This window comes from Salvelinus fontinalis, chromosome 1, assembly GCF_029448725.1.
Source record: "Salvelinus fontinalis isolate EN_2023a chromosome 1, ASM2944872v1, whole genome shotgun sequence".
Taxonomy (NCBI): domain Eukaryota; kingdom Metazoa; phylum Chordata; class Actinopteri; order Salmoniformes; family Salmonidae; genus Salvelinus; species Salvelinus fontinalis.
The window spans coordinates 28,779,284-28,803,537 of record NC_074665.1 but is presented as its reverse complement, the minus strand read 5'-3'; the positions used below and the strand labels follow the sequence as shown (position 1 = coordinate 28,803,537).

At 44.8% G+C, this 24,254-nt stretch overlaps 2 protein-coding genes across 3 annotated transcripts in view; one reads left to right on the top strand and one right to left on the bottom strand.

The window, feature by feature from the left end:
• Positions 1–4,025: 4,025 nt before the first annotated feature.
• LOC129852442 (male-enhanced antigen 1-like) lies at positions 4,026–5,875 on the top strand. Its single transcript, XM_055918274.1, has 4 exons — positions 4,026–4,168; positions 4,473–4,794; positions 4,934–5,030; positions 5,193–5,875. Exons 2-4 carry the CDS (start codon positions 4,501–4,503, stop codon positions 5,354–5,356), a joined length of 555 nt encoding a protein of 184 aa, XP_055774249.1. The 5' UTR covers positions 4,026–4,168; positions 4,473–4,500; the 3' UTR covers positions 5,357–5,875.
• An 853-nt stretch (positions 5,876–6,728) lies between these two features.
• The window catches only part of LOC129852416 (serine/threonine-protein phosphatase 2A 56 kDa regulatory subunit delta isoform-like), a 48,654-nt gene continuing 31,128 nt past the window's right edge, over positions 6,729–24,254 (bottom strand). Inside the window, exons 4-17 of one of the 2 annotated variants that reach the window (XM_055918272.1) lie at positions 21,795–21,994; positions 17,318–17,428; positions 17,104–17,196; positions 14,777–14,907; positions 14,368–14,427; positions 14,154–14,262; positions 13,980–14,033; positions 13,692–13,862; positions 13,297–13,424; positions 12,871–12,972; positions 12,621–12,693; positions 11,212–11,250; positions 10,945–11,085; positions 6,729–10,533 (exon numbers count right to left, since the gene is read on the bottom strand). In XM_055918272.1, coding sequence (XP_055774247.1) covers positions 10,396–10,533; positions 10,945–11,085; positions 11,212–11,250; positions 12,621–12,693; positions 12,871–12,972; positions 13,297–13,424; positions 13,692–13,862; positions 13,980–14,033; positions 14,154–14,262; positions 14,368–14,427; positions 14,777–14,907; positions 17,104–17,196; positions 17,318–17,428; positions 21,795–21,994 — 1,550 coding nt within the window. In that variant the 3' untranslated portion in view covers positions 6,729–10,395. The remainder of the gene's footprint in view (positions 10,534–10,944; positions 11,086–11,211; positions 11,251–12,620; positions 12,694–12,870; positions 12,973–13,296; positions 13,425–13,691; positions 13,863–13,979; positions 14,034–14,153; positions 14,263–14,367; positions 14,428–14,776; positions 14,908–17,103; positions 17,197–17,317; positions 17,429–21,794; positions 21,995–24,254) is intronic. The other variant, XM_055918273.1, reaches the window with a different exon arrangement.

Genomic DNA, 24,254 nt, shown 5'->3' with positions numbered 1-24,254 from the left:
ATATATCGAATTAATTCTAATTTATGTTTTTGTCCTATATTCCAAATGCCTGTATCGCAAATTGTGGGCAAACTTTGTAATTAACCTGGCATTCTCTGGATTGATGGTGCTTTCAAGACAACTGGGAACTTGTAAAAAAACAAGATCGAATCATGACATCAACGATCTTCATGTCGACGCTCTAGAAAAGAGGCCCGAGTTCCCAACCTGGAATTCCGAGTTGGATGACCGTTCTAACCGTTCAGTACGAGCTTGTTTTTTCCCAAGTTCCCAGTTGTCTTGAACTCACTGAAGTCTGAGATTTCCCAGTTCCGAGTTTCCAGTTGTTTGGAACACAGCAGAAGTCATGCTGGATTGACAGCATGGCCAATGTATAAAATATTGTCTGGCCCATGGTGTTGTGTGTAAATGTTTATACTTTTAAGCTTGGAAAATAGAGACACATTCAGACAGATGGTTTAAATCCTTAAACCCAGACTTGGACCACACTGCTTCTCCACCGAATAGCAGGCAGGGGAAGAAAAATTGTGATTGCTTTGCGGCTTGCAGTTAGTCATCGATTCCTTCCAAACCACTCATTGTTGAATTAGCGATTTCCGACTTGTTGTGTAATGTTTATGTCCAATGGCCGATGAGCACCTATACATTTTATCTAGAATTTATCTTCAAAATGACAAGGATTGAAAAGCATTTGCCAGTAGATTGTCAAAGTGATTCATGATGATGACTGCTTGTCTGGCTTGCTAGCTGAGCTTGTGAAAGTATGACGTTGACATGATCAGTCCAATCAAAGCTACAACGTGATTTGACCTCATTTTATCTGTGGCCAATGACCTTGCGCCTTCTTGGATGGGCACTTTTAATGTAAATCTATGGCAGCACCCACGGGGTCTTGAACTGCCTAGCTCTCCCTGTAGATTTGGCAGTGATGTGGTGTCCCCATGAGCGACAGAAGCCAATCACAGCGCAACTAGAGAACATTACCAACCCCTACGCTCTGTATATTCCGCTGGCTGCCCCACCACCACAGAAAGCACTGAGCTAGGCTGAAACACCTGCATTTTGGAGCTGCCTTAAGAAAGAGACCATGTTTTGTATGCGGCTTTATTAACGCAAGGAAAATTATTATAATATTATATATATTTTTTTTTACATTGTTAGCAAATTGATGTGACACAAATGAATGCTAAAATAACAGGCAAAAAAAAGTATATATAAACTCAGCAAAAAAAGAAATGTCCTCTCACTGTCAACTGCATTTATTTTCAGCAAACTTGTGTAAATATTTGTTGAATCTTGTTATGTTCATACAACTGAGACATGTGACTAACAGCAATGGAATAATGCGTCCCTTAACAAAGGGGGGGGGGGGGGCAAAATCAAAAGTAACAGTCAGTATCTGGTGGGGCCACAAGCGGCATTAAGTACTGCAGTGCATCTCCTCCTCATGGACAGCACCAGTTGTGCCAGTTCTTGCTGTGAGATGTTACCCCACTCTTCCACCAAGACACCTGCAAGTTCCCGGACATTTCTGGGGGGTAATGGCCCTAGCCCTCACCCTCTGATCCAACAGGTCCCAGACGTGCTCAATGGGATTGAGATCCGGGATCTTCGCTGGCCATGGTAGAACACTGACATTCCTGTCTTGCAGGAAATCACACACTGAACGAGCAGTATGGCTGGTGGCATTGTCATGCTGGAGGGTCATGTCAGGATGAACCTGCACGAAGGGTACCACATGAGGGAGGAGGAAGTCTTCCCTGTAACGCACAGCATTCAGATTGCCTGCAATGACGGCAAGCTCAGTCCGATGATGCTGTGACACACCGCCCCAGACCATGACAGACCCTCCACCTCCAAATCGATCCCGCTCCAGAGTACAGGCTTCGGTGTAACGCTCATTCCTTCGACGATAAACGTGAATCCGACCATCACCCCTGGTGAGACAAAACCGTGACTCGTCAGTGAAGAGCACTTTTTGCCAGTCCTGTCTGGTCCAGCGATGGTGGGTTTGTGCCCATAGGCGACATTGTTGCCGGTGATGTCTGGTAAGGACCTGCCTTACAACAGGCCTACAAGCCCTCAGTCCAGCCTCTCTCAGCCTATTGCGGACAGTCTGAGCACTGATGGAGGGATTGTGCGTTCCTGGTGTAACTTGGGCAGTTGTTGTTGCCATCCTGTACCTGTCCCGCAGGTGTGATGTTCGGCTGTACTGATCCTGTGCAGGTGTTGTTACACGTGGTCTGCCACTGCGAGGACGATCAGCTGTCCGTCCTGTCTCCCTGTAGCGCTGTCTTAGGCGTCTCACAGTATGGACATTGCAATTTATTGCCCTGGCCACATCTGCAGTCCTCATGCCTTCTTGCAGTATACCTAAGGCACATTCAGGCAGATGAGCAGGGACCCTGGGCATCTTTCTTCTGGTGTTTTTCAGAGTCAGTAGAAAGGCCTCTTTAGTGTCCTAAGTTTTAATAACTGTAACCTTAACTGCCTGTAAGCTGTTAGTGTCTTACCAACGGTTCAACAGGTGCATGTTCATTAGTTATGGTTCATTGAACAAGCATGGGAAGCAATGTTTGAACCCTTTACAATAAAGATCTGTGAAGTTATTTGGATTTTTACGAATTATCTTTGAAAGACAGGGTCCTGAAAAAGGGAAGTTTTTTGCAAAACAAGCCCTGAATGATGGGTCGCCACTGATTGTATAAATGTGCAATAAGCATAAAACAATTATATAAGGAATTGGAAACTCATTCGCATTCTGAGAAATAAGGTAGACCACTTGATTTCAACATCTGAACAAAGTGGACAAAGTGGGCTTTTCAAACAGTTGGAAACAGACAGAAGGGTGTGTTCATAACAATTCAACTGTTCAACCTTGTTAGCAAATAGATCCAAGTTGGCTAAACTTGAAATATAAAGATTAGCTGGCTAATCACTAGCACGTAGGCTTGAGAGATTGTTGATGAGACCGGTGATAATTTTCTATAGCCTGCTACAAGAAGTTATCATTATTAGTGAATGCGCATTATGCATGATTCTACACTGAACAAAAATATAAACGCAACATGCAAAGTGGTGGTCACATCTTTCATGAGTTGAAATAAAAGATTCCAGAAATGTTCCATACGCACAAAATGCTGATTTCTCTCAAATTGTGTGCACAAATTTGTTTACATCCCTGTTCGAGAACATTTCTCCTACGCCAAGATAATCCATCCACCCGACAGGTGTGGCATATCAGGAAGCTGATTAAATAGCATGATCATTACACAGGTGCGCCTTGTGCTGGGGACAATAAAAGGCCGCTCTAAAATGTGCAGTTTTGTCACACAACACAATGCCACAGATGTCTCAAGTTGAGGGAGTGTGCAATTGGCATGCTGACTGCATGAATGTCCTCCAGAGCTGTTGCCAGATAATTTCATGTTTATTTCTCTACCATAAGCCACCTTCAACGTCATTTTAGAGAATTGGGCAGTACGTCCAACAGGCCTGACAACGTCAGACCACGTGTATGGCATCGTGTGAGCGAGCGGTTTGCTGATGTCAACGTTGTGAACAAAGTGCCCCATGGTGGCGGTGGGGTTATGGTATGGGCAGGCATAAACTATGGACAACAAACACAATTGCATTTTATCCTTAGCAATTTGAATGCACAGAAATACGGTGACGAGTTCCTGAGGCCCATTTCTTTTAAGGTGTCTGTGACCAACAGATGCATATGTGTATTCCCATTCACATGAAATCCATAGATTAGGGCCGAATGAATTTATTTCAATTGACTGATATTCCTCATATGAACTGTAACTCAGTAAAGTCTTTGACATTGTTGCATTTTGTGTTAATATTTTTGTTCGGTATAGTTACATTTGTAACAAAAAGGGCATAACAAAAAATCAACATCGAAGACAGTTCATTGAAAATTGTCTTCTCTAATGGGGACGTCTATTGGAATTGTCTTTCTGGGCTCGGCGTCAGTTAAACTGCAGTACCGCCAGTCTCCTATGGGTACATGGGATGGCGTACTTCCCAACCGGAACCCTGGCCTCAAAATGTGATGACTTCAAATCCGCCTCAATTTCCGTTTCATTGACATACGGGAACAGGAACCACAACAGTAGCTGGCTGGTGGCCCAAAACATTGAGAAAAATCTATCTTTCAAAGGTTAGTGAAATGGGGGTTTATAATAATCTCACCTGCATATGTTGTGTATATGAGCTAGCTAGCCGGTTAGCTAATGACGTCTAATAAAAGCTATCGTCTTTAGCTTGCAGTCTAGCTAAATCAGTCTTATTTAGCTATTCGATAACAGCAGGTAGATGGAGATGGATTGGCAGAATTTAGATTAGCATCTGTATCCATGCTCGTGCATGATTCCCTTCGAGTCAATAGCCTCAGTTCCGGATTTAGTACTGTAAATCACTGCTGTGCAGTGTCACAATAACACTCTCTACCCCACCACATCCAGGGCTTGTGCCTGAGTCCGACCTCCGTGGATGGAAGTGGAGATTGCGTTCGAGATGGGTCCTGAGAGAATCTTACCGAACTCTGAGGAGGAGCTAGGTCAGGAGCGGCCGTCAGACGCTGGGGTGCCTGAGGTGGGCGGGGAGTGGAGTGGAGAGGACGAGGGCGGTGTGGGAGAAGAGGATGATAATGGAGGTTACTATTACCAGCCACTAAACCAGGACCCTGATGGACTAAATGCTGCACCAGGGGACCATCCTGGGGATCATCCTGAGGATATGCCCCCAGTAGCAGAGCAACTGCAAGAAGTCCAGGAGAGAATAGAGGTATCGAACCCTATATTCTGAATATGATCAGTTTAGTTTTTCAATTTCATGTGTTTATCATCTCTATAAAGACAAGTCGGTGAAATGTTAGCTGTCATGTTGCTTGTCAAGACATTTATCAAACTTGATTTCTGCACAGTCGATGGGCTTGCATCTTCCCCAGCCCCCTCCCCCAGACAGTGATGAGGACCCAGAAGGAGCACACCGCAGCGCAGCCTCCATCCCCATGGATGAAGGTGAGGACGCAGCCTTGCTTAGTTCATCCATAGTACCCCTACATACAGGGGTCAGGGGGATACTCATACTTAGGATTGACCATAGCTCTTAGAATCATGACGTTTCAATCAAATGCTCTCTGAATGTAGTGCTTTGTACTGATGTCCATTCCTCTCCTTCAGACCACGTGGAGCTGGTGAAGAGGACCATGGCAGCAGTGGCCCTGCCCTCTCTGGCCATCCCGGCCTGGGCTCAGGAGATCTCAGACGACCAGTGGAAGGACATGGTCCAGCAGACGCTCCAGACTCGCCAAAGCTCAGAAGGCCTGAGGCTAGAGCGCAAATAAGACTCAATTGCCTCCTTCCATCAGTCTGTCTTTAACTCTGCATTTCACCAACACACTTACCCCACGGGAGTCTGCGCTGACGTCCTCTCTGAGCAGGTCTTAGGTGTCTCAATTCTCAAGAGATTGTGAACTCCTCTACGTCCAATTCTTATTAGATGATATCTCTGATGAATATTTGTTTTTCAAAGGAGGCTTGTGGTACCTACTACACCTAACCTGCTGCTTAAGGTCATTTGTAGGGTTTAATGTGAAGGAGTTTGAATGAGTATAGTATATTTTGTCTCAGATCAGGCAAACTCTTACTGTTTCTGCTCTGGAAGAACTTGAATCAGGGTACTGGACTACATGTGGCTCAATGACAGATAAAGCACTATTATCCCCCCCCCCCCCAAAAAAAAAAATCTTCCTGAGACATTCCAGTGTACAGTCATACCACCCTTTCCAACACCAGATCGCCTTTGTTTGTTTTTTGTGATTACCATATTATAATACTATTAAATCAGTCTTTGTTGAATGTAATATATACACTGTCCAGTTTATTAGGTACACCACCCTGTTCACGAAAATTGATCGTTTCTACAGTGAGTCATGTGGCTGTGGCTTGCTATATAAAGCAGGCAGACAGGTAATTGTTAGAATGGGCTAAGCGACTTAGAGCGTGGTATATTTGTCAGTTCCAGTATCTCAGAAACTGCTGCCCTCATGGGCTTTTCACGCATTAGTGTTTAGGGCTTACTGAGAATGGAGCGACAAACAAGAACATCCAGTCAGCGACAGTCCTGTGTGCGAAAACATCTCGGAACACACAACTCTTTGATCCTTGTCACAGATGGGCTATTGCAGCAGATGACCGCACCGGGTTCCACTCATATCTGCTAAAAACAAGAAGTGGCTCTAGTGGGCATGCGATCACCATCACTGGACAGTTAGTGATTGGAAGAATATTGCCTGCTCCGACGAAACCTGGTTCCTGTTGCGTCATGCTAATGGCAGTCAGGATTTGGCGTAAGCATGAGGCCATGGACCTATCCTGCCTGGTGTCAATGGTAAAGGCCGGTGGCGGTGGTGTGCCGCCGTCCAATCTGCAGCAACTGCATGATGCTATAGCGTTAGCATGGACCAACATGCCTGTGGTACATTTCCAACTCAGAATCCAGCCCCAGAGTAATTCAGGCTGTTCTAGATAGAAACGGGGCGCCGACCCGGTACAAGATGGATGTACCTAATAAACTGGCCGGTGAGTATATGGGCATAACAAATTAACAATGGAAATTTCCCACTCTTTCTTGTAACATGAATTCCTCATAGGGTCATTAGCTAGTTCAATCAATGATGGATATTGTTTGTGAGGATAACAGATTCCCAAACTCAATGGATGTCCACTATTTTTTACTTTATTTTGTTCTGTACATTCATGAACATCTGTACAAAATATGACTTTCATACTATGTAATGCTCTACCTAATTAAAGTACAACATATGTACATATGACCTGGAAAGCAGCTTAAGATTAGTGTCAGACCTGGGCAGGAGGGGAGGGGGGGGGGGGTGGTGTGGAGAGAGACCCTTTGTTTAAAAAGTCCTCTTCAGTTTGTGTGTGGCTGCTGGACAAACTGAGACGTTTCATGTCAACACCCAGCCATGGCATTGTAGTGCCCTGGTACAATGCTACCTATCTCTTGTAGTCTGGAATGTCTCAACAGCTACTTTTTGGAAGCATGGCCAATAGGAATGCATGTGCCTTGCTCAGTCATGTGAGAGAACAGTAATACATTATTTATATTAAGAATGAATATTTAAAACTATATTGCGACTTATTGATATACTGCTTATAAATACAAATGTCTCATGCTCCAAATAGCTTGGATTTAGACTGCTCTAACATTATTACTGTAAGGTCATGTTGAGGGAGGGAACTCTTTGGCAGCCAGCCTCTAACTAAGCATGTGTGAGATGACGACTCAATTTGCCCAGCAGCCTTAGGAGTGAGTAATCCCCCACTGTTGGGAGTGATTGACAGACAACTCAATAGACGAGACCATACGACAAAGAAATGACCTCACGCAGCAAGTGGAAGAAGACAAACCAGAAACAAAAGGAGGGAGGAGGAGTAAGGGGGGGTGAGTGGTAAAGCGATAAGTGGGACAAACCTACAGGACAAGGGGGTGGTAGGGGTGCAACCCTAAGCAATATACATTACAATATACAGTACACATTTGCAACAGTAACCACAGCCTTTCCTTTTTCCCCACATGTGCTAGTAAAGCAATTATAATTGTTTTGATCTGTAGATAGTCCTATGAGGAGGATTGTTTCGATCTGTAGATAGTCCTATGAGGAGGATTGTTTTGATCTGTAGATAGTCCTATGAGGAGGATTGTTTTGATCTGTAGATAGTCCTATGAGGAGGATTGTTTCGATCTGTAGATAGTCCTATGAGGAGGATTGTTTCGATCTGTAGATAGTCCTATGAGGAGGATTGTTTCGATCTGTAGATAGTCCTATGAGGAGGATTGTTTTGATCTGTAGATAGTCCTATGAGGAGGATTGTTTTGATCTGTAGATAGTCCTATGAGGAGGATTGTTTCGATCTGTAGATAGTCCTATGAGGAGGATTGTTTTGATCTGTAGATAGTCCTATGAGGAGGATTGTTTTGCGCACTTCCATACACCATTCAAGTGCACGAGATCGTTTCAACTAAAAATATTGCTTAGGCTAGGAAAGAGACCTATTGAATCAAGCCGGTTTAGAGGAGAAAGGGGAATAAGGATATTTTGTAGAGATTCCCTACACTTGAACCGAAATAACACTTTCCTTTCCGCAATGAGGCTACCTCAACAGAGGTGCATTTTCATCAATAAGAAACATAAATCCACAAACACATAAGATAGAAAGGCCAGAAGATGGCTACAGAGGAATAACTAAAGAGGCAGAGGGGATGTTACCCGTTGGGACAGAAACATGAATAAACACAATATAATTATGAAAGAAGGGAATGGATAACAATCATGACAGTCAGAGTCTGGACAGAGCAGAGTGAGGTTATCTGTAAGAAAACGAAGAAGAGGATGGACGGACACGACAGCAGCTTACGGTTGCCTTTCCTAAAAACCAACAACTTGAGGACAACATTACCCTGACATCCTATCTTATTGTGTTACTTTTGATTTTAGCCTACTTGGTAAACATTTTCTTCTTCTTGAACTGCACTGTTTGTTAAGGGCTTGTAAGTAAGCATTTCACGGTAAAGTCTACACTTGTTGTATTCGGAGCAGGTGGCAAATAAAGCTTGATTTGACTTAACCAAATTATTTTCTGAGGTTTCTTTTTGACACGGCGACACGATTTGTTTCTGAGCTACACCTCCAGTTATAAAAATACAATACACATTTCTCAACGGGAGCTCTATTACAAGTTTAGACATTTGTTCAAAACTTATTCTCTTGTATGGACAATAGCTAATATATCCTTGTTTTGTATCTTCAAGTGCATTATAGTGGACCGGCCGGCTAGGAATTAACATATGAAAAGCCATATCAGTTCTGTGAACAAGTCTCAAAAACCGACCAAAACAAAAAACACTTCTTAGAGCAAGAAGGTGATTGTGATTGTTTTCTCATTGATTCTGACATATGCCGAGGGCCAGCCCTAGCCTTTTGGGGAAACTAGGCGAGATTTTGGTAGGGGGGCGGGGGCGTGCACCTCGCGGGCAAAACAATAGTATAACTCATTTCACTCTTTTTGCCATGGGGAAGAGAGAAATGTGCAATTTTACAGCTAATTTCCTGCAATTCTACACATTTTCCCATGTTAATATGATATCTATAGTTAGGGGGGCCCCCTGGAGGTCAGGCCCCCTAGGCAAGTGCCCTTCATGCCTGGTCTGTAATTTGGCCATGATTACTACAAGTTTAGATAGCTGGGTAGACTAACTTACCATTCTAAAACATGTTAGCGGACATGGGCTAATTGAGTGACTGTCAGTGACTGACATAAGCGGAAAACGGCTGATGCACAACCAAATATCCCAATTGCACCTTGTGTATTCTACTATTCTAACACTCAACAGTAAATTAGAGCCCCGGACTGACTGCCCTGCATACACCAATTATCTAGGCTTACAATCATGCTATTAGCTTACGACTAATCAACAGGGAGAATGTAATTCAACAGGATGCTGTAAGGCCATGATTTAATGACGCAAAGAGGTGACTTCATGAAGCTACAACTACAGTACTAAAGAGTGAGAAAAACTGGTTAATGGAAGAGACTGACATACAGTAATTACATTAAGATAAAGGCAGCCATCTTGATTCCTAGTCCTCTCATGTCATTGCTTTGCCTTGTAAGCTTTGTGTCCCAGACTTCGCTTCCCCAAAATGTACTATGCTGCCTGGACATGAACTGAGAGCTAGGTATATATATGTTTTTTTTTAACAGAGCAGAACCAGTACTTCATCCAGACATCCAGCTAGACTAGAGCATGGCCCTATTATCCACCAAACCAATCAGATAACCCACACCCCCTCACTCCAGACAAGCTAGCGGGACCACCACTCACTCGACTGCCCTCCATAGGTAATGCTTTGGTCGTTCCCTTTCAGCACAGCAGATCACAGTAAGAGGGCAACCGAAACCAATCCGAAAGGAAACAGAAACAAAACAAAGAAACATGCGTCACGGATGCTTACACTTAATACTACTGTTGTATAATGGTTGTCCTCGTGCAACCTAACAAATCGGCCCACTGTAGTCAAGTATACGTGAGTATTTGGAAGTTGGAACAATTTGTACGTCTGTGTGTAGATCTGTATGTTCCTATGTGTGCGTATAGGCGTGTGTGTGTTGTCGTCTAACTCTGATGGCCCTGGTTTTCTGCAGATGGGGCTCTCCGGTAGAGATGGAGGGGTGGAGGGGGAGGAGAAGCGGAGGCGAAGAGGGGGCTGTCAGGTGTACAGTAGGCGACTGTTTGGACGAGAGACGGACAGCAGGTGAGGTTGTGGGGGAGTTAGGCATGGAGGGTGCCACTGCTCCCTGGTCAGAGGGCCTCCTCGTTGGCCGTCAGGTACTCCTCTGCTCGCTTGTGTTGCTCCAGGGCTTTTATAGTGTACACGTCCTGCGGCAGCTCCGACTTCCGCCGCATCAACACCTTGTCTTTCTTGATGTCCTTCATCCCCTAAGGAAGAATATACGGAGAGCAAAGTGAGACTGTTAGTTCGAGGCCATATCCAACACAGCAATGAAACTTCTCAAAACGGACAGACGGGGTCTGGTGAATTCTGAAACTGACATGCGTTGAAGAATTCGTTTACAACTTTAAAAACGTAGAAAGACAACAAAAAAATGAACATGTGAAACAAAAGTGTTGATTTTTCTTGATTCATTGATTGGCTGGTAGGTGTATTAATACTAGGCTGGGACAACAGCCTGCAGGGTGTACTGTATGTGGCTACGGGCGGTGTGAGTACATACCCGTGATTCAACAAATATAGGCCTTGACGATTCATTGATTAGTAAGTAGGTGTGTTAGTAAGTTAATAGGCTGGGAAAAAAGCCTGCAGGTGGGCGTATGTAGAGAGTGGTGTACCTCGACGTGTGCCGGTAGTTGTACCTGTGTGGCCTCTGTCTCGACAGTCTTCTTCAGCAGCTGAATGTCCTCAGCAGTGGGCGTCTCCGTCTCCATGGAGTACAAGGGCACCCCTCCCGGACTCTCATTGTACATCATGTACTGGAAAATTACAGATAGAAACAAATGAGTTGGATCTGGTCTGGATACCGACTGTGAAACAGACCCACGAATGTACCAAGATCAACGTCAGACAGCCCATTGAATTCAGTAAGAAAAGAAGCAGACCTCTTCTTGTGGGTGGAGACCAGGTCGGAGTTTGGTAACCTGCAGATAAAGCATAGGTTAAAAGACAGATATTTCCTCTCCCACAGTCAGACACTAGGCAGGTTTCCATTGACCCAGGTTTAATTGACAAACGCAATGTCGCAACAAACAAAGAAACATTGCAACGCGTAATGCAAACAGCAGCTATCGGAGAAATGTTCTATCCGTTTTTGTCATTTGTCAAACTTTCCTTATTGCGACAAATGATGTTAAGTCTTTTGCAAATAAATGATGATTGCTGAATCATTTTTGAAGGGATGCAGGGCACGTCAGCACGTGACTATAAAGCTCCACTCCACATCTATTTTCCTAAATGCCTACTGCATCTATATTTCAACTCTAAAAATTATGTTTCTATGCAGGACAACGATTGTCTCGACTTTCAAGAATGCCCGAATTGCTTTGCCTTGCTTTTCTGGTTGGCAGGGTGCAAGTTTCACCATTTAATTATATCAGATCTACAGTAGCGGAAGTCTCACCATGCCACGGACCGATGTCATACGCTGGCACATTCGAATTATTAGAATATGGCAAATATTAGTCAATTCTTGCATTCTTACCATGCTGGCTTTTGCGGGCTACGTGACATGAAACAGATAGGTGGGAGGGCATACAGGCTGTTGCAAATTTATTAATTTCCTAAATGGATTATAGAAACACTTCAACCACCATTTTGTATTTGAAAATCGGGGTTTTTGCTGATTTTGTTGTTGTTGTGGGGGTGGGGGTGACGTCATTATATCCAGCAGTTTTTAATAAACAACATCTATTTTCTATGCGAACGTTCGAAAATGTTAATGGAAACATAGCTACCGACACACACACACACGCATATCTAGGATACATTCACTAAAGCACAATTCCTCTTAATTAAATATTCAGCTCTTTCTTCCTGAGCCCTTGGAGCTGGGAATCAGTCACGAGAGATGATCAATGGTGATAATTAGATGTGTCTGGAACAAAAGGACTTTATAAAGTCAAATTAATTTGAGCATAACCCTGTTTAAACCCCCCCCCCCCCCCAAAAAAAACTCCTCCACCTCTTACTGTACAGACAATTTCACACACAACCATAGCAACATAATTACTGAGGACCAGAGTTTTTTCTCCCTTTCAGTTGCCCCTGGCGACAATGATATTATGGAATGTATTTGGAGAATAATGAGACAGGAAGCGTGTTGCTAGGGACCATTCATTTGATACTACATACAACACACTATTATGCAGTGTCCATCTACAAATGTCTAATGTGGAAATAAATAGCATAGTCTAATTTCCTGAGCCTACTCCCTGGAACAGTGTGATGTGAATGGTCCATAATGCATGGGGATGGGGTTGTGTTATTTTTGGCATCCTGCAGTAGGGATCACCTGAGGGTTATGCTTGGCCAGCTCCTCGATCTTGTGCCAGACCTCCTCACGCTCCTTCAGCTTGTACTTCTCTCTGAAAACACATCAGCAGCAAAAACAACTTTGAGTTGGAGCCAACCAGGAAATGAGCTGGCTTGGCATTTTACTGTGCTTTGAGGGAGAGGATCAATAGTTCTACATGGGGAAAAAAGAGAAGTCGCTGATTTAATAGAGGACCATGCAGATCTCTGAGCATGCCCAGTAGACTCACTTCTGTTTCTCAGCCTTGTACTGCTGGGTGCAGTCATCAAACAGCTTCTGGTTCATCTCCATGAAGAGCTTCAAGGCGTTGTAGATCAGCCCATGGATTGTCCTAGACATAGCAATGGCATTTAACACAATGCAATATGTGCAGGTCAACATACACTGAATCATTGAAATGGATCTTTCAGCGAGTGCTGGACATACATTTTTTTCTGGATTATATTCAAAAGGATCAAGTATCCCATTTTTTTAGGGGGAGAAAAATATTTCTGCACAAAGGGCATTATCTGTTCGTCCATTACAACAATGAATTGATTTCTTCTCTCAAAATGCGAACCCAGCTATGACAAATAGTTGCCAGGCTTGTTTTGGAGGCATATCGGTTCAGCAGGAGCATTGATCTTTTAAATTGACTTGGATGCAGGGGTCCTACTTGTTCCAGTGGCTCTTGGAGTTCTTGTAGAGAGCAGGGAACATGATGGGGAGGATCTTGGCGGCATTGTCACTGATCAGACTCATGATGTACTCGTTGTTCCAGTAGTACAGCGCCCTCTCTGCCACCTTGAGCACCCAAAAAAGGAGGCCATCAGAAAATACGCCCCTTGTAATCTACCAAGGCAGTCTTCTTCCAATGTGGGTACGGTATAGTTCCTGTTTCTTGTTCACGACAGAATATCGCACATGATTCTAAGACAAATTACTTTCAAATTGGCATGATGTTATTTTTTCCTTCCTAAAAGCAATGCCATATTCTGTTATGTTTGGGCCAGTGAAGCTGAATGAGTAAACACAGCAGTGTGAGTGAGCATGAGGCAGGTCGTAGTGTACCTGGAAGTGTGGACTGGAAACACACTTGGCCAGCTGTCTGAACAGCGGCTCCATGACCTTGACGAACTCAGACGGCTCGATGACGTCCAGGATCTCCTCCAGCTCGTTGAGGAACATCACCTCTTTGGGGCTGTGGGTCTTCGGCCAGAACTTCAGCAAGCCCATGATCACCTGGGGGGGGTCAAATCATTTACACAACATTAACATTCACTCTGTATATAAAACCATATATTACCCAGCTAAGAACCTTTGGCTGACAATTCCCATTTGAAGACGTGCCAAACTCACTGGTTCAGTTAGACTGCTGTCCTTTTCCAAGAACTGCACGACGCAATACGCCAGCTGTGGAGAGAGATAGACGAGTTGTGCGAGTGAGAGCATTTCAGCAGGAGCTGATATAGGAGAGTCATGTCTGACCCTCACACTGTGTGAGGGAGGGGGCCTTTCAGAGCACTATGGTACCTGTGGGTGGTAGACGCTGAGTGACTTCACTTTGTGAAGCGGCAGCAGCACTCGGATCAAGAACATTTTGTGCTCCTCTTTCAATGGCAGGGCAAAGCCGTTGATTATGCTGGGGATAAGGGACAAGGGAAGACTTGTTTTAGATTCATCTTTTTACATTTGTTTTATTGTAAAAGAGATTGTGTGTTGACGGGATAGTACGCCGTGCACTCACCTTCCTAAGATTTCTAAGAGCTCAGCGATTCCATTGTGATGCTCGGTTTCATATATAAACCTGCAATATGAGAGCAGGCCAAGGTCAACTAAAATGGCCCAGAAAACAGATATACTGACACGTTTTCTACATACAACCTCAACCTTTGACAACCTTGCAGGTCTTCTGTGTTGCAGTTACATGATCTATTCTCCACAAGGACTGACAGACTCTCTCAAACTCTGAATAGATTTCAGTGGCGAGACAGACACATAGAAATAGAATAACTAAAAACAGGCATCCCACCCCCAAAACAAGGCAACGTCCTGTGCCGGGTGGACCGCCAGCCACATGGAGTGTACCTGTAATTCTATTTCTATGGACCGACATACCTGGGGTGGAAGGAGGTATAAAAATCCATATCTCTCACCTGTAGAATATGTTGTTGATCTGTCTGCGGATGTAGGCCCGGAGACCCAGGAACTTGCCGTAGATCCTGTGGAGGATGGTCTTCAGGAAGTCCCGCTCCCTGGGGTCTTCACTGTCAAACAGCTCCAGTAGCTGTGGGGAGGAGGCATGATCAGGCATCTAATGTGTCAAACATCAATGCATAGGTATTCGAGAAACTAGCACTGTATTCAATACAAAAATACAAAAATGGGATGCTTGCAATTGTAGGAGTAAAAATACTTGAAAATCAGGCAAAGGTCGAAAATACTCCTCATCAGACAAATCACACACGACTGTCATTGACCAACACGCTGAAGTGTTCAAGACAACGTAGCACACAGTATCATGTGGTGCGGTGAAAACAAAATTAGATTGCTATGAGATGTCATAGCGGCTGGGTCTCCCCATAACATAATGCAAAGCAATGTGTGTTTGGAGCCCACGCCAGCACTCAAAGTGAGTAGGCTGACTAAAGTCCTTATTAATATTCATTCCCAGAAGCGGTGGATGGGAAGCATCATGTGGTCAGATGGAGAAGAGTGATCCCTGCTAATTCCCTCTCAGCTCTCTCTACTGTGTGGGAGGGAGACGGAAGCTGGCCAGGGTATGAGTAAACACATACACAGACACATTGAAATTCTACACACACATCACTCGATGGCTACCACCCGGTTCCTCAACCCTGTACCTTTGAGGCTGCTGCCCTATATAAATAGACATGGAATCACTGGTAACTTGGAACACTAGTCACACAGTCATAAATGGAACACTAGTCACTTTAATAAATGTTTACATACTGCTTTACTCATTTCATATGCGTATGCTGTATTATATTCTACTGTATTTTAGTCAATGCCACTCCGACATTACTCGTCCTAATATTTATATATTTTTTGTATCGTTGTGAATTATAAATACTACTGCACTGTTGGAGCTAGCCTTTCGCTATAAGCCTTTCGCTACACCCGCAATAACATCTGCTAAATATGTGTGACCACTAAAATGTGATTTGATTTCATACACACACGTAAACAGCATCATTGCCGACTGCCTGGGGGCTAGGATTTTACGCATATTGCCAAGTAGTGGCAGATTTAGACACCGATAAGTGCCTAAATTGGAACGCAGTGGCTGTACGGTAACATGCTAGAAATGACGTCAGAAATCAGGCTCTGCGCGTCACAGCGCGGTGTGTGTTTTGACGGACAGCCGATCTGAACCTGAGCGCAGCAAGCGACAAGTAGTTCCCACCCCTCCCGTTAATTGGACAACTTCTGCGAATCTTTTGTTGTCGGAGTGAGGGAAATGCTGTAAATTAAGATGACTCAATGGACTTTGAAAGATGAAACCTTGAGGATTACAATAAATACCCCTTTGATGTCATACAAGCAAGCCAAATACACATTTCCATATCATAAAACTCATGTCGTAACGTTTTCGACCACTATGCTCGACGTACGGTTTACAAGATGACATGGCGTCATACCCTGAGTAGTTCTGAACAGAACGAGCCCGTTTGTCTAAAATGTGCCGCAGAACACACACCTGAATGCACTCATGACTTTAGCTTCTATTCGCACCAAAATTACAATCGGTTTCTCTGAATTGTCTTTTGAAAGCCTAACACTAAGACCTAGTCATGTTGGCAATAGAACAAGCTTTTGAAACAATGCCCACCTGACCCAGATTGCCATTTTTGGACGACGTAAATAGCAGTAATTGTGTGATGGCGGGGATGCAGGGTTGTGTTCCAAACAAAACAATATTAGTGTACTTGCTTTAGTTGCTCAACGGCATAGCTAGGAGAGTCCAAAAAAGCACCTTATCGTTGGAGACTCGTCTTTAAGTCATAAAAGTGTATTGTGCACATTTCCTAAGCAATTGCAGTTTGGAAAGGTGCGTGGCCACTTGGAGACACCAGTTAGTCCTCTCACTCAAACCCATGTAATTATTTGGTCTTATGTTGCACCTACCAAACATTTCCTAGGAATAGTCTTATATCACTGAATGTATCCAGAGGTTTTTCCAGATTTCGTTATCAACAAATGTGGCAAAAAGTGCAGTAAATGTAAAATGCACATAAAATCAACAGTGTAATGTCCTCAAATTTGGTCTAATAATTTCCCCATAATCTCCAAACTGTTCTCTTTCAATTGTTACCATGCATATCATATTTATTTTGTAAAAAACATTTCAATTTAGCTCTATCCATATAGGTCAAGTCCCACGAGTGTAAAGGGTTAGCTATTTCAACAGCTCAGCAGTTACAGGGAGCACCGTTTGTGTTGTACCCAGAGGGATACTTACAGACAGTACAAACTTTTGGTCAATGTATTTTTTGGCGACATTAGGCTGGAAATCAGGGGACTCCAGGAACCGTAAGAAGAATTCATACACCAGCTGGAGAGAAGAAGCAAAAGAGGACAAACGTTGGTGTGATTTGAGGATTGACAATACTGCATGGAAATAACTTTTTTCTAGTCTTAAAATTCAAAATTCAAGAAAAAAACAAAAACGTCACCTGTAGGTGTGGCCAAGCAGCCTCCAGTGTGGGCTCGTCCTCTTCTGGGTCAAACTCAGCCCCCGTGGGGTTGGACGATGGTGGTAGGGTCCTGAACAGGTTGATTGAAAACTGAACAAGGCAGAGGAGAGGTGTCAGTCAACATGGCAACAATCAACAACGCTAAAGCTATCATCCGATTGCACATTTTGGAAAACACAGCACAATCCATCCGATAGTCTTATACCACACAAAAGGAATGACATTCATTAGATCAGAGCACAAATCAATTTGACAAACGGGTGGTGTCGAGAGAGGACTCAAGTGGGCCCTGGTAAAAGCCGTTTAGGTTAGCCCTGCTAACACTGCCACTGGGAGAGCTGCAGCTGAGCAGCATCCTTCTGCCAGCATCCCTGCAGCTAACATAAAGCAACGCTTCCCCAGCACCTAGTTCCTGTCTGGGCCTGAGGCTGCCACCGCACAGAGCCCCCTCTGGCACTGAGGAAAGAGAGATGCTGGAAATAGCCAGCCTGGCTCCACAGCCGCACCTCAGCATCATTACAGAACACTCACCCCGGGAGAGAGAGGGAGAGACGACAGCAGCGAGATGAAAGGGAGAAGGTGGTGGATAATTGATCATCCCCCAGCGCACACTTATTACTCGTTGAGCACAGCGCAAAAATGTGTCACAAGCGAAGAGGGAGAGAGTGCCTCAGAGGTAGACTGGGCTCTAACTTCTCTAGCTCCACAATGAGATAGGGTGAAGGCCAGGCAGCAGGCTGTTAGCCAGCCTGGACAACCTAAAATTGCCCTCCATGGAAGCCTGTGTTTCAGACATAAGGAAGTGGGTGGCGGCAAATGTTTTACTTTTAAATTGGGAGAAAACAGAGAGGCTAGTTCTAGGTCCCAAGAAACAAAGAGATATCGTGTTGGATCTGACAATTAATCTTGATGGTTGTACAGTCGTCTCAAACGAAACCGTGAAGGACCTGCCGTACATACCTACACATATGCTACGGTCACAAGACGCAGGCCTCATTGTCCCTAGAATTTCTAAGCAAACAGCTGGAGGCAGGGCTTTCTCCTATAGAGCTCAATTTTTATGGAATGGTCTGCCTATCCGTGTGAGAGGTGCAGACTCGGCCTCGACCTTTAAGTCTCTATTGAAGACTCATCTCTTCAGTAGGTCCTATGATTGAGTGTAGTCTGGCCCAGGGTTGTGAAGTGAAGGTTGTTGGTGCGAAGGGTTGTGAAGGTGAACGGAAAGCCACTGGAGCGACGAACCGCCCTTGCCGTCTCTGCCTGGCCGGTTCCCCTCTCTCCCCTGGGATACGCTGCCTCTAATCCTATTACGGGGGCTGAGTCACTGGCTTACTGGTGCTCTTCCATGCCGTCCCTAGGAGGGGTGCATCCCTTGAGTGGGTGAGTCACTGATGTGATCCTTCTGTCCGGGTTGGAGGGGGGCTCGGGTTCGTGCCGTCGGGGAGATCATTGTGGGCTATACTCGGTCTTGTCTCTTGGTAGTAAGTGGTTTGAAGATATCCCTCTAGTGGTGTGGGGGCTGTGCTTTGGCAAAGTGGGTGGGCTTATATCCTGCCTGGTTGGCCCTGTCCGGGGGTATCGCCGGATGGGGCCACAGTGTCTCCTGACCCCTCCTGTCTCAGCCTCCAGTATTTATGCTGAAATAGTTTGTGTCGGGGGCTAGGGTCAGTCTGTTATATCTGGAGTATTTCTACGGTCTTATCCGGTGTCCTGTCTGAATTTAAGTATGCTCCATCTAATTATCTCTCTACCATCTGAGGACCTAAGCCCTAGGACCATGCCTCAGGACTGCCTGGCTGATTGACTCCTTGCTGTCCCAAGTCCACCTGATCGTGCTGCTGCTCCAGTTTCAACTGTTCTGCCTGCAGCTACGGAACCCTGACCTGTTTACCGGACGTGCTACCTGTCCCGGACCTGCTGTTTTCGACTCTCTCTCTCCACTGCACCTACTGTCTCGAACTCTGAAAGATCGGCTATGAAAAGCCAACTGACATTTACTCCTGAGGTGCTGACCTGTTGCACCCTCTACAACCACTGTGATTATTATTATTTGACCCTGCTGGTCATCTATGAATGTTGAACATCTTGGCCATGTTCTGTTATAATCTCCACCCGGCACAGCCAGAAGAGGACTGGCCAACCCTCAGAGCCTGGTTCCTCTTTAGGTTTATTCCTAGGTTCCTGCCTTTCTAGGGAGTTTTTCCTAGCCACTGTGCTTCTAAATCTGCATTGCTTGCTGTTTGGGGTTTTAGGCTGGGCTTCTGTATTGCACTTTGTGACATTGGCTGATGCAAAAAGGGCTTTATATATACATTTGATTGACTGATTGAAGGGAGGAGAGAACTACAAGGGGAAGGAGGGGTGTACAAAATACCTCAGTAGGGAGGAGAGAGGGAGAATGCCCCAGGAGGTAGGATAAAACACCCCAGCAGGGAGGAGGTAAGAAAGAATACTCCAGGAGGCAGGAGAGAGGGTAGGTGTAACTCAGAGGGGAGGAGAGAGGGAGACACGCCGGGCTTAAAAGCTTCCGGAGGGATTTGGCTCGATCTGACTCATCACCAAAATAAATAATGGACTTTGGAAGCTCCTCAAGGTTTTGATGTTGATTCTCTTCCCCCCCACTGTGCTGGGTGGAATCCTGAGCGAGGCCAGGCAGAAGTCATGACAGAGTCAGGATGTAGCATGGTGAGGTGACAGCATGTTTACACCCACGTGATTAAATGTTGGCCCTTCCACACTGTCAGAGTGTACAGTGTATTCGGAAAGTATTCAGACCCTTTTCACATTTTGTTACGTTACAGCCTTGTTTACAATGGATTAAATAGATGTTTTCCCCTCATCAATTTACACACAATACCCCATAATGACAAAGCAAAAACAGTTCAGACATTTTTGCTAATTAATACAAAATTAAAAAAAACGGAAATATCACATGTACATAAGTATTAAGACTCTTTACTCAGTACTTTGTTGAAGCACCGATTACAGCCTCGAGTCTTCTTGGGTATGACGCTACAAGCTTGGCACACCTGTATTTGGGAAGTTTCTCTCATTCTTCTCTGCAGATCCTCTCAAGCTCTGTCAGGTTGGATGGGGAGCGTTGCAGCACAGATATTTACAGGTCTCTCCAGGGATGTTCGATCAGGTTCAAGTCCGGGCTCTGGCTGGGCCACTCAAGGACATTCAGAGACTTGTCCTGAAGCCACTCCTGTGTTGTCTTGGCTGTGTGCTTAGGGTTGTTGTCCTGTTGGAAGGTGAACCTTCGCCTCAGTCGGAGGTCCTGAGCACTCGAGCAGTTTTTCATCAAGGACCACTCAGTTCATCTTTGCCTCGATCCTGACTAGTCTCACAGTCCCTGCCACTGAAAAACATCCCCACAGCATGATGCAGCCACCACCATGCTTCACCGTAGGGATGGTGCCCGGTTTCTTCCAGAAGTAACGCTTGGCATTCAGGGCAAAGAGAATCTCGTTGCTCATGGTCTGAGAGTCTTTAGGTGCCTGTTGGCTACCTCCAAGCGGGCTGTCATGTGGCTTCTGTCGGGCCACTCTACCATAAAGGCCTGATTGGTGGAGTGCTGCAGAGATGGTTGTCCTTCTAAAAGGTTCTCCCATCTCCACAGAGGAACTCTAGAGCTCTGTCAGAGTGACCATTGGGTTCTTGGTCACCTACCTGACCAAGGCCCTTCTCCCCCGATTTCTCAGTTTGGCTGGACGGATAGCTCTAGTAAGAGTCTTGGTGGTTCCAAACTTCTTCCATTTAAGAATGATGGAGGCCACTGTGTTCTTGGGGACCTTCAATGCTGCAGAACTTGTTTGGTACCCTTCCCCAGATTTGTGTCTCGAATCAATCCTATCTCAGAGCTCTACTGACAATTTCTTTGACCTCATGGCTTGGTTTTTGCTCTGACATGCACAAGGGCAATGGTTCACCTTCCAACAGGACAACAACCCCAAGCACACAGCCAAGACAACGTAGGAGTGGATTCAGGACAAGTCTCTGAATGTCCTTGAGTGGCCCAGCCAGAGCCCGGACTTGAACCCGATCAAACATCTCTGGAGAGACCTGAAAAAAGCTGTGCAGCGACCCTCCCCATCCAACCTGACAGAGCTTGAGAGGATCTGCAGAGAAAAATGGGAGAAACTCTCCAAATACAGGTGTGCCAAGCTTGTAGCGTCCTAACCAAGAAGAATCGAGGTTGCAATCAACAAAGTACTGAGTAAAGGGTCTGAATACTTATGTAAATCTAAAACATCTCTAAAAAAAAACAGTTTTTGCTTTGTCATTATGGGGTAATGCGTGTAGTCAACAAAAAAAAGTATTTAACCCATTTTAGAATAAGGCTGTAACGTAACAAAATGTGAAAAAAGCCAAGGGGTTTGAATAGTTTCCGAATGCTCTTGTGACTGGGGTGTGACTGCATGCATGTTCACTAGAGTTTGTGTTCTCCTCTTACCATGATGACACCCTCGGGATAGATGGACTCGGTGACCACTTCGCGGTTGTGCGTGATGTACTCCACCATCTCATTCAGACCGGCACGCTTCACCTCCTTGTACTTCAGGTCGCTTAGGGGGTCCGTGACAAAGTCAAAGAGTACGCAGCACTGGCGCAGCTTCTGCACAAACAGCTCTTCCCGGTCGATAAGAGGTGCATCTGAGGATGAGAGAGAAAGAGAGAGAGAGAGAGAGCGAGCAGGGGGTGAGATCAATGGTATGCTGCATGTCTGGGGGTTAGGCTAGATCAGGGCTCTCCAACCCTGTTCCTCGAGAGCTACCGTCGTGTAGGTTTTCGCTCCAACCCCAATTTAGCACACCTGATTCTAATAATTAGCTGGTTGATAAGCTAAATTCAGGTTAGTCACAACTGGGGTTGGATCGAAAACCGACAGGAGGGTAGCGCTCCAGGAATGGGGTTGGGGAGCCCTGGGCTAGCTAGTGATTCTTAACTTCAGAAAACATTATACACTTGGTCTGTCATTTTGTGATCCCATCATTTTGTCCATGGCTAACATTGAGGATAAAGTGTCAGAGTCATATACAACCCCCCACCCTTCTCCTGGACAATGAACATCAAGGTCTCCTGTAGTTGTCAGCCCCTTCACGGACCTGAGAAAAATGACACTAACGCAGAGGGCCCCACACTGTACCATGGAGGAATTCAGACTCCTCCTCACACACAGGCCTATGGGTGGGTCCGTCTATCTAGAGCAGGGATGTCAAATTCGTCCCATGGAGGGCGTAGTGTCTGCTGGCTTTTTCTTTTTTCCTTTCAATTAAGATGTAGACAACCAGGTGAGGGGAGTTCCTTACTAATTAGTGACCTTAATTCATCAATCGAGTACAAGGGAGGAGCGAAAACCCCGCAGACACTCGGCCCGCCGTAGAATAAGTAAGACACGTGATCTAGAGTGTGTGACTAGTGTGTTGTTGCATAATGGTAGCCCTTCACACTTAAAAAAATTGCAGATTTGGGCACTGATAAGCATCTAAATTGGAATGCGGCGGCTGTACGGTAACATGCAATAAATGAAATTCGAGCTCAGGCTCCACGCTTCAAGGGTTTTGACTGACAGCCATTCTGAAATTGAAAACCGCACGCGACAAGAGGTTGCCCTTCACATTTCCATATCATGAAACTCATGTCATATACTGTGTCAACGTTTATGTTCACTATGTTTGATGTAGAGTTACAAGATGACGTGTCGTCATACCCTGGGTTGTTCTGAACAGAATGAGTCCGTTTAGCTATTGTGAAAAAGGTTTGCCGCGGAACACGCACACGAACGCACTCGTGTCTCCGACGCACACCAAAATGATGATCAGTTTCTCTGAATTGCCTTGTGAAAGCCTAACACCGTAAGATCGTATTCTACAACTTAGCTAAGTCACGTTGGAAATCGAGCAAGCTTTCAAATGATGCCCACCTGACCCAACTACAAGTCTGCTTGCTCTAGTTCCTCAAAAGCACAACTAGGAGAGCTCAAAGACACATTTTACAGTGAAAGACTCTTCTTTGAGTCATAAAAGTGCACTGAAATGACCTATGAACTGTATACCAGTTTAGTCCTCCCACACAAACCCTTGTCATTTCTTGTGTTGCATCTACCCCACATCTTCCAGGAACAGTCTTATCATGTTACTGAATGTATCCAGGGTATTTTCAGATTTCGTGATCGACAAAGGAGAGTACAGTAAATATAAAACGCACATAAAATCAACAGTGTAATGTTTGGATTCAGCCTTGTGAACTGTTGTGTCTTCAACTTTGGTCTAATAATTTCCCCATAATCTCACTTTTAATTGCTACCATGCTTACGTGTTTCATACAGTATTTCTTCTGTAAGAAACATTTAAATTCAGCCCTAACCATATAGGCCAGCGTTTCCAATACTAGGGGTTGTGACCCCATGTGTGGTCGTCTGCAGGGCCTAAAATTAACATTTGTCCACCAGCCACTGTGGCAGGTAGACTCAAAAATCTATCAGCCAGATATTTTACCTGACAAAATATTTCTTTGCCATAATTACATTAAAAAAACAGATGACTATGCTTTGTAATGTTTCTAAAACAAGAAATGTATTAGTAAGAAGTAATGTGGCATATTGCTCAATTTCATTTCATTTAATCAAAATATCAGACACAAAATGTTCAGCTGCCCCTTTAAGGGTGGGAGGTTACCGTGGTAACGGGGGTCCTGTCACCTGTGATTGTATGTGTGTGATATTTGGGATCTGACCACAGAGTATCTAAACCCAGAGATTCAACATCGTGAGACTTCCGGGAACACTTGTGAAGCAGACTAAGTAGGCCAGGCCGGGGTTTGAGAAGTCAGTTGTTAATTTTCTCAAAATCTAAAGGCACAACCTAGATTTGATCCAATGTCTTAATCATAAGACTGGGCGTACAGCTAAGAG

Excerpts from the sequence above, each read along its gene's own strand:
- LOC129852442 (XM_055918274.1), top strand. The coding sequence starts at position 4,501 with ATGGAAGTGGAGATTGCGTTCGAGATGGGTCCTGAGAGAATCTTACCG. Across the intron at positions 4,795-4,933 it reads AAGTCCAGGAGAGAATAGAG|TCGATGGGCTTGCATCTTCC; the intron begins GTATCGAACCCT and ends ATTTCTGCACAG. Across the intron at positions 5,031-5,192 it reads CTCCATCCCCATGGATGAAG|ACCACGTGGAGCTGGTGAAG; the intron begins GTGAGGACGCAG and ends CCTCTCCTTCAG.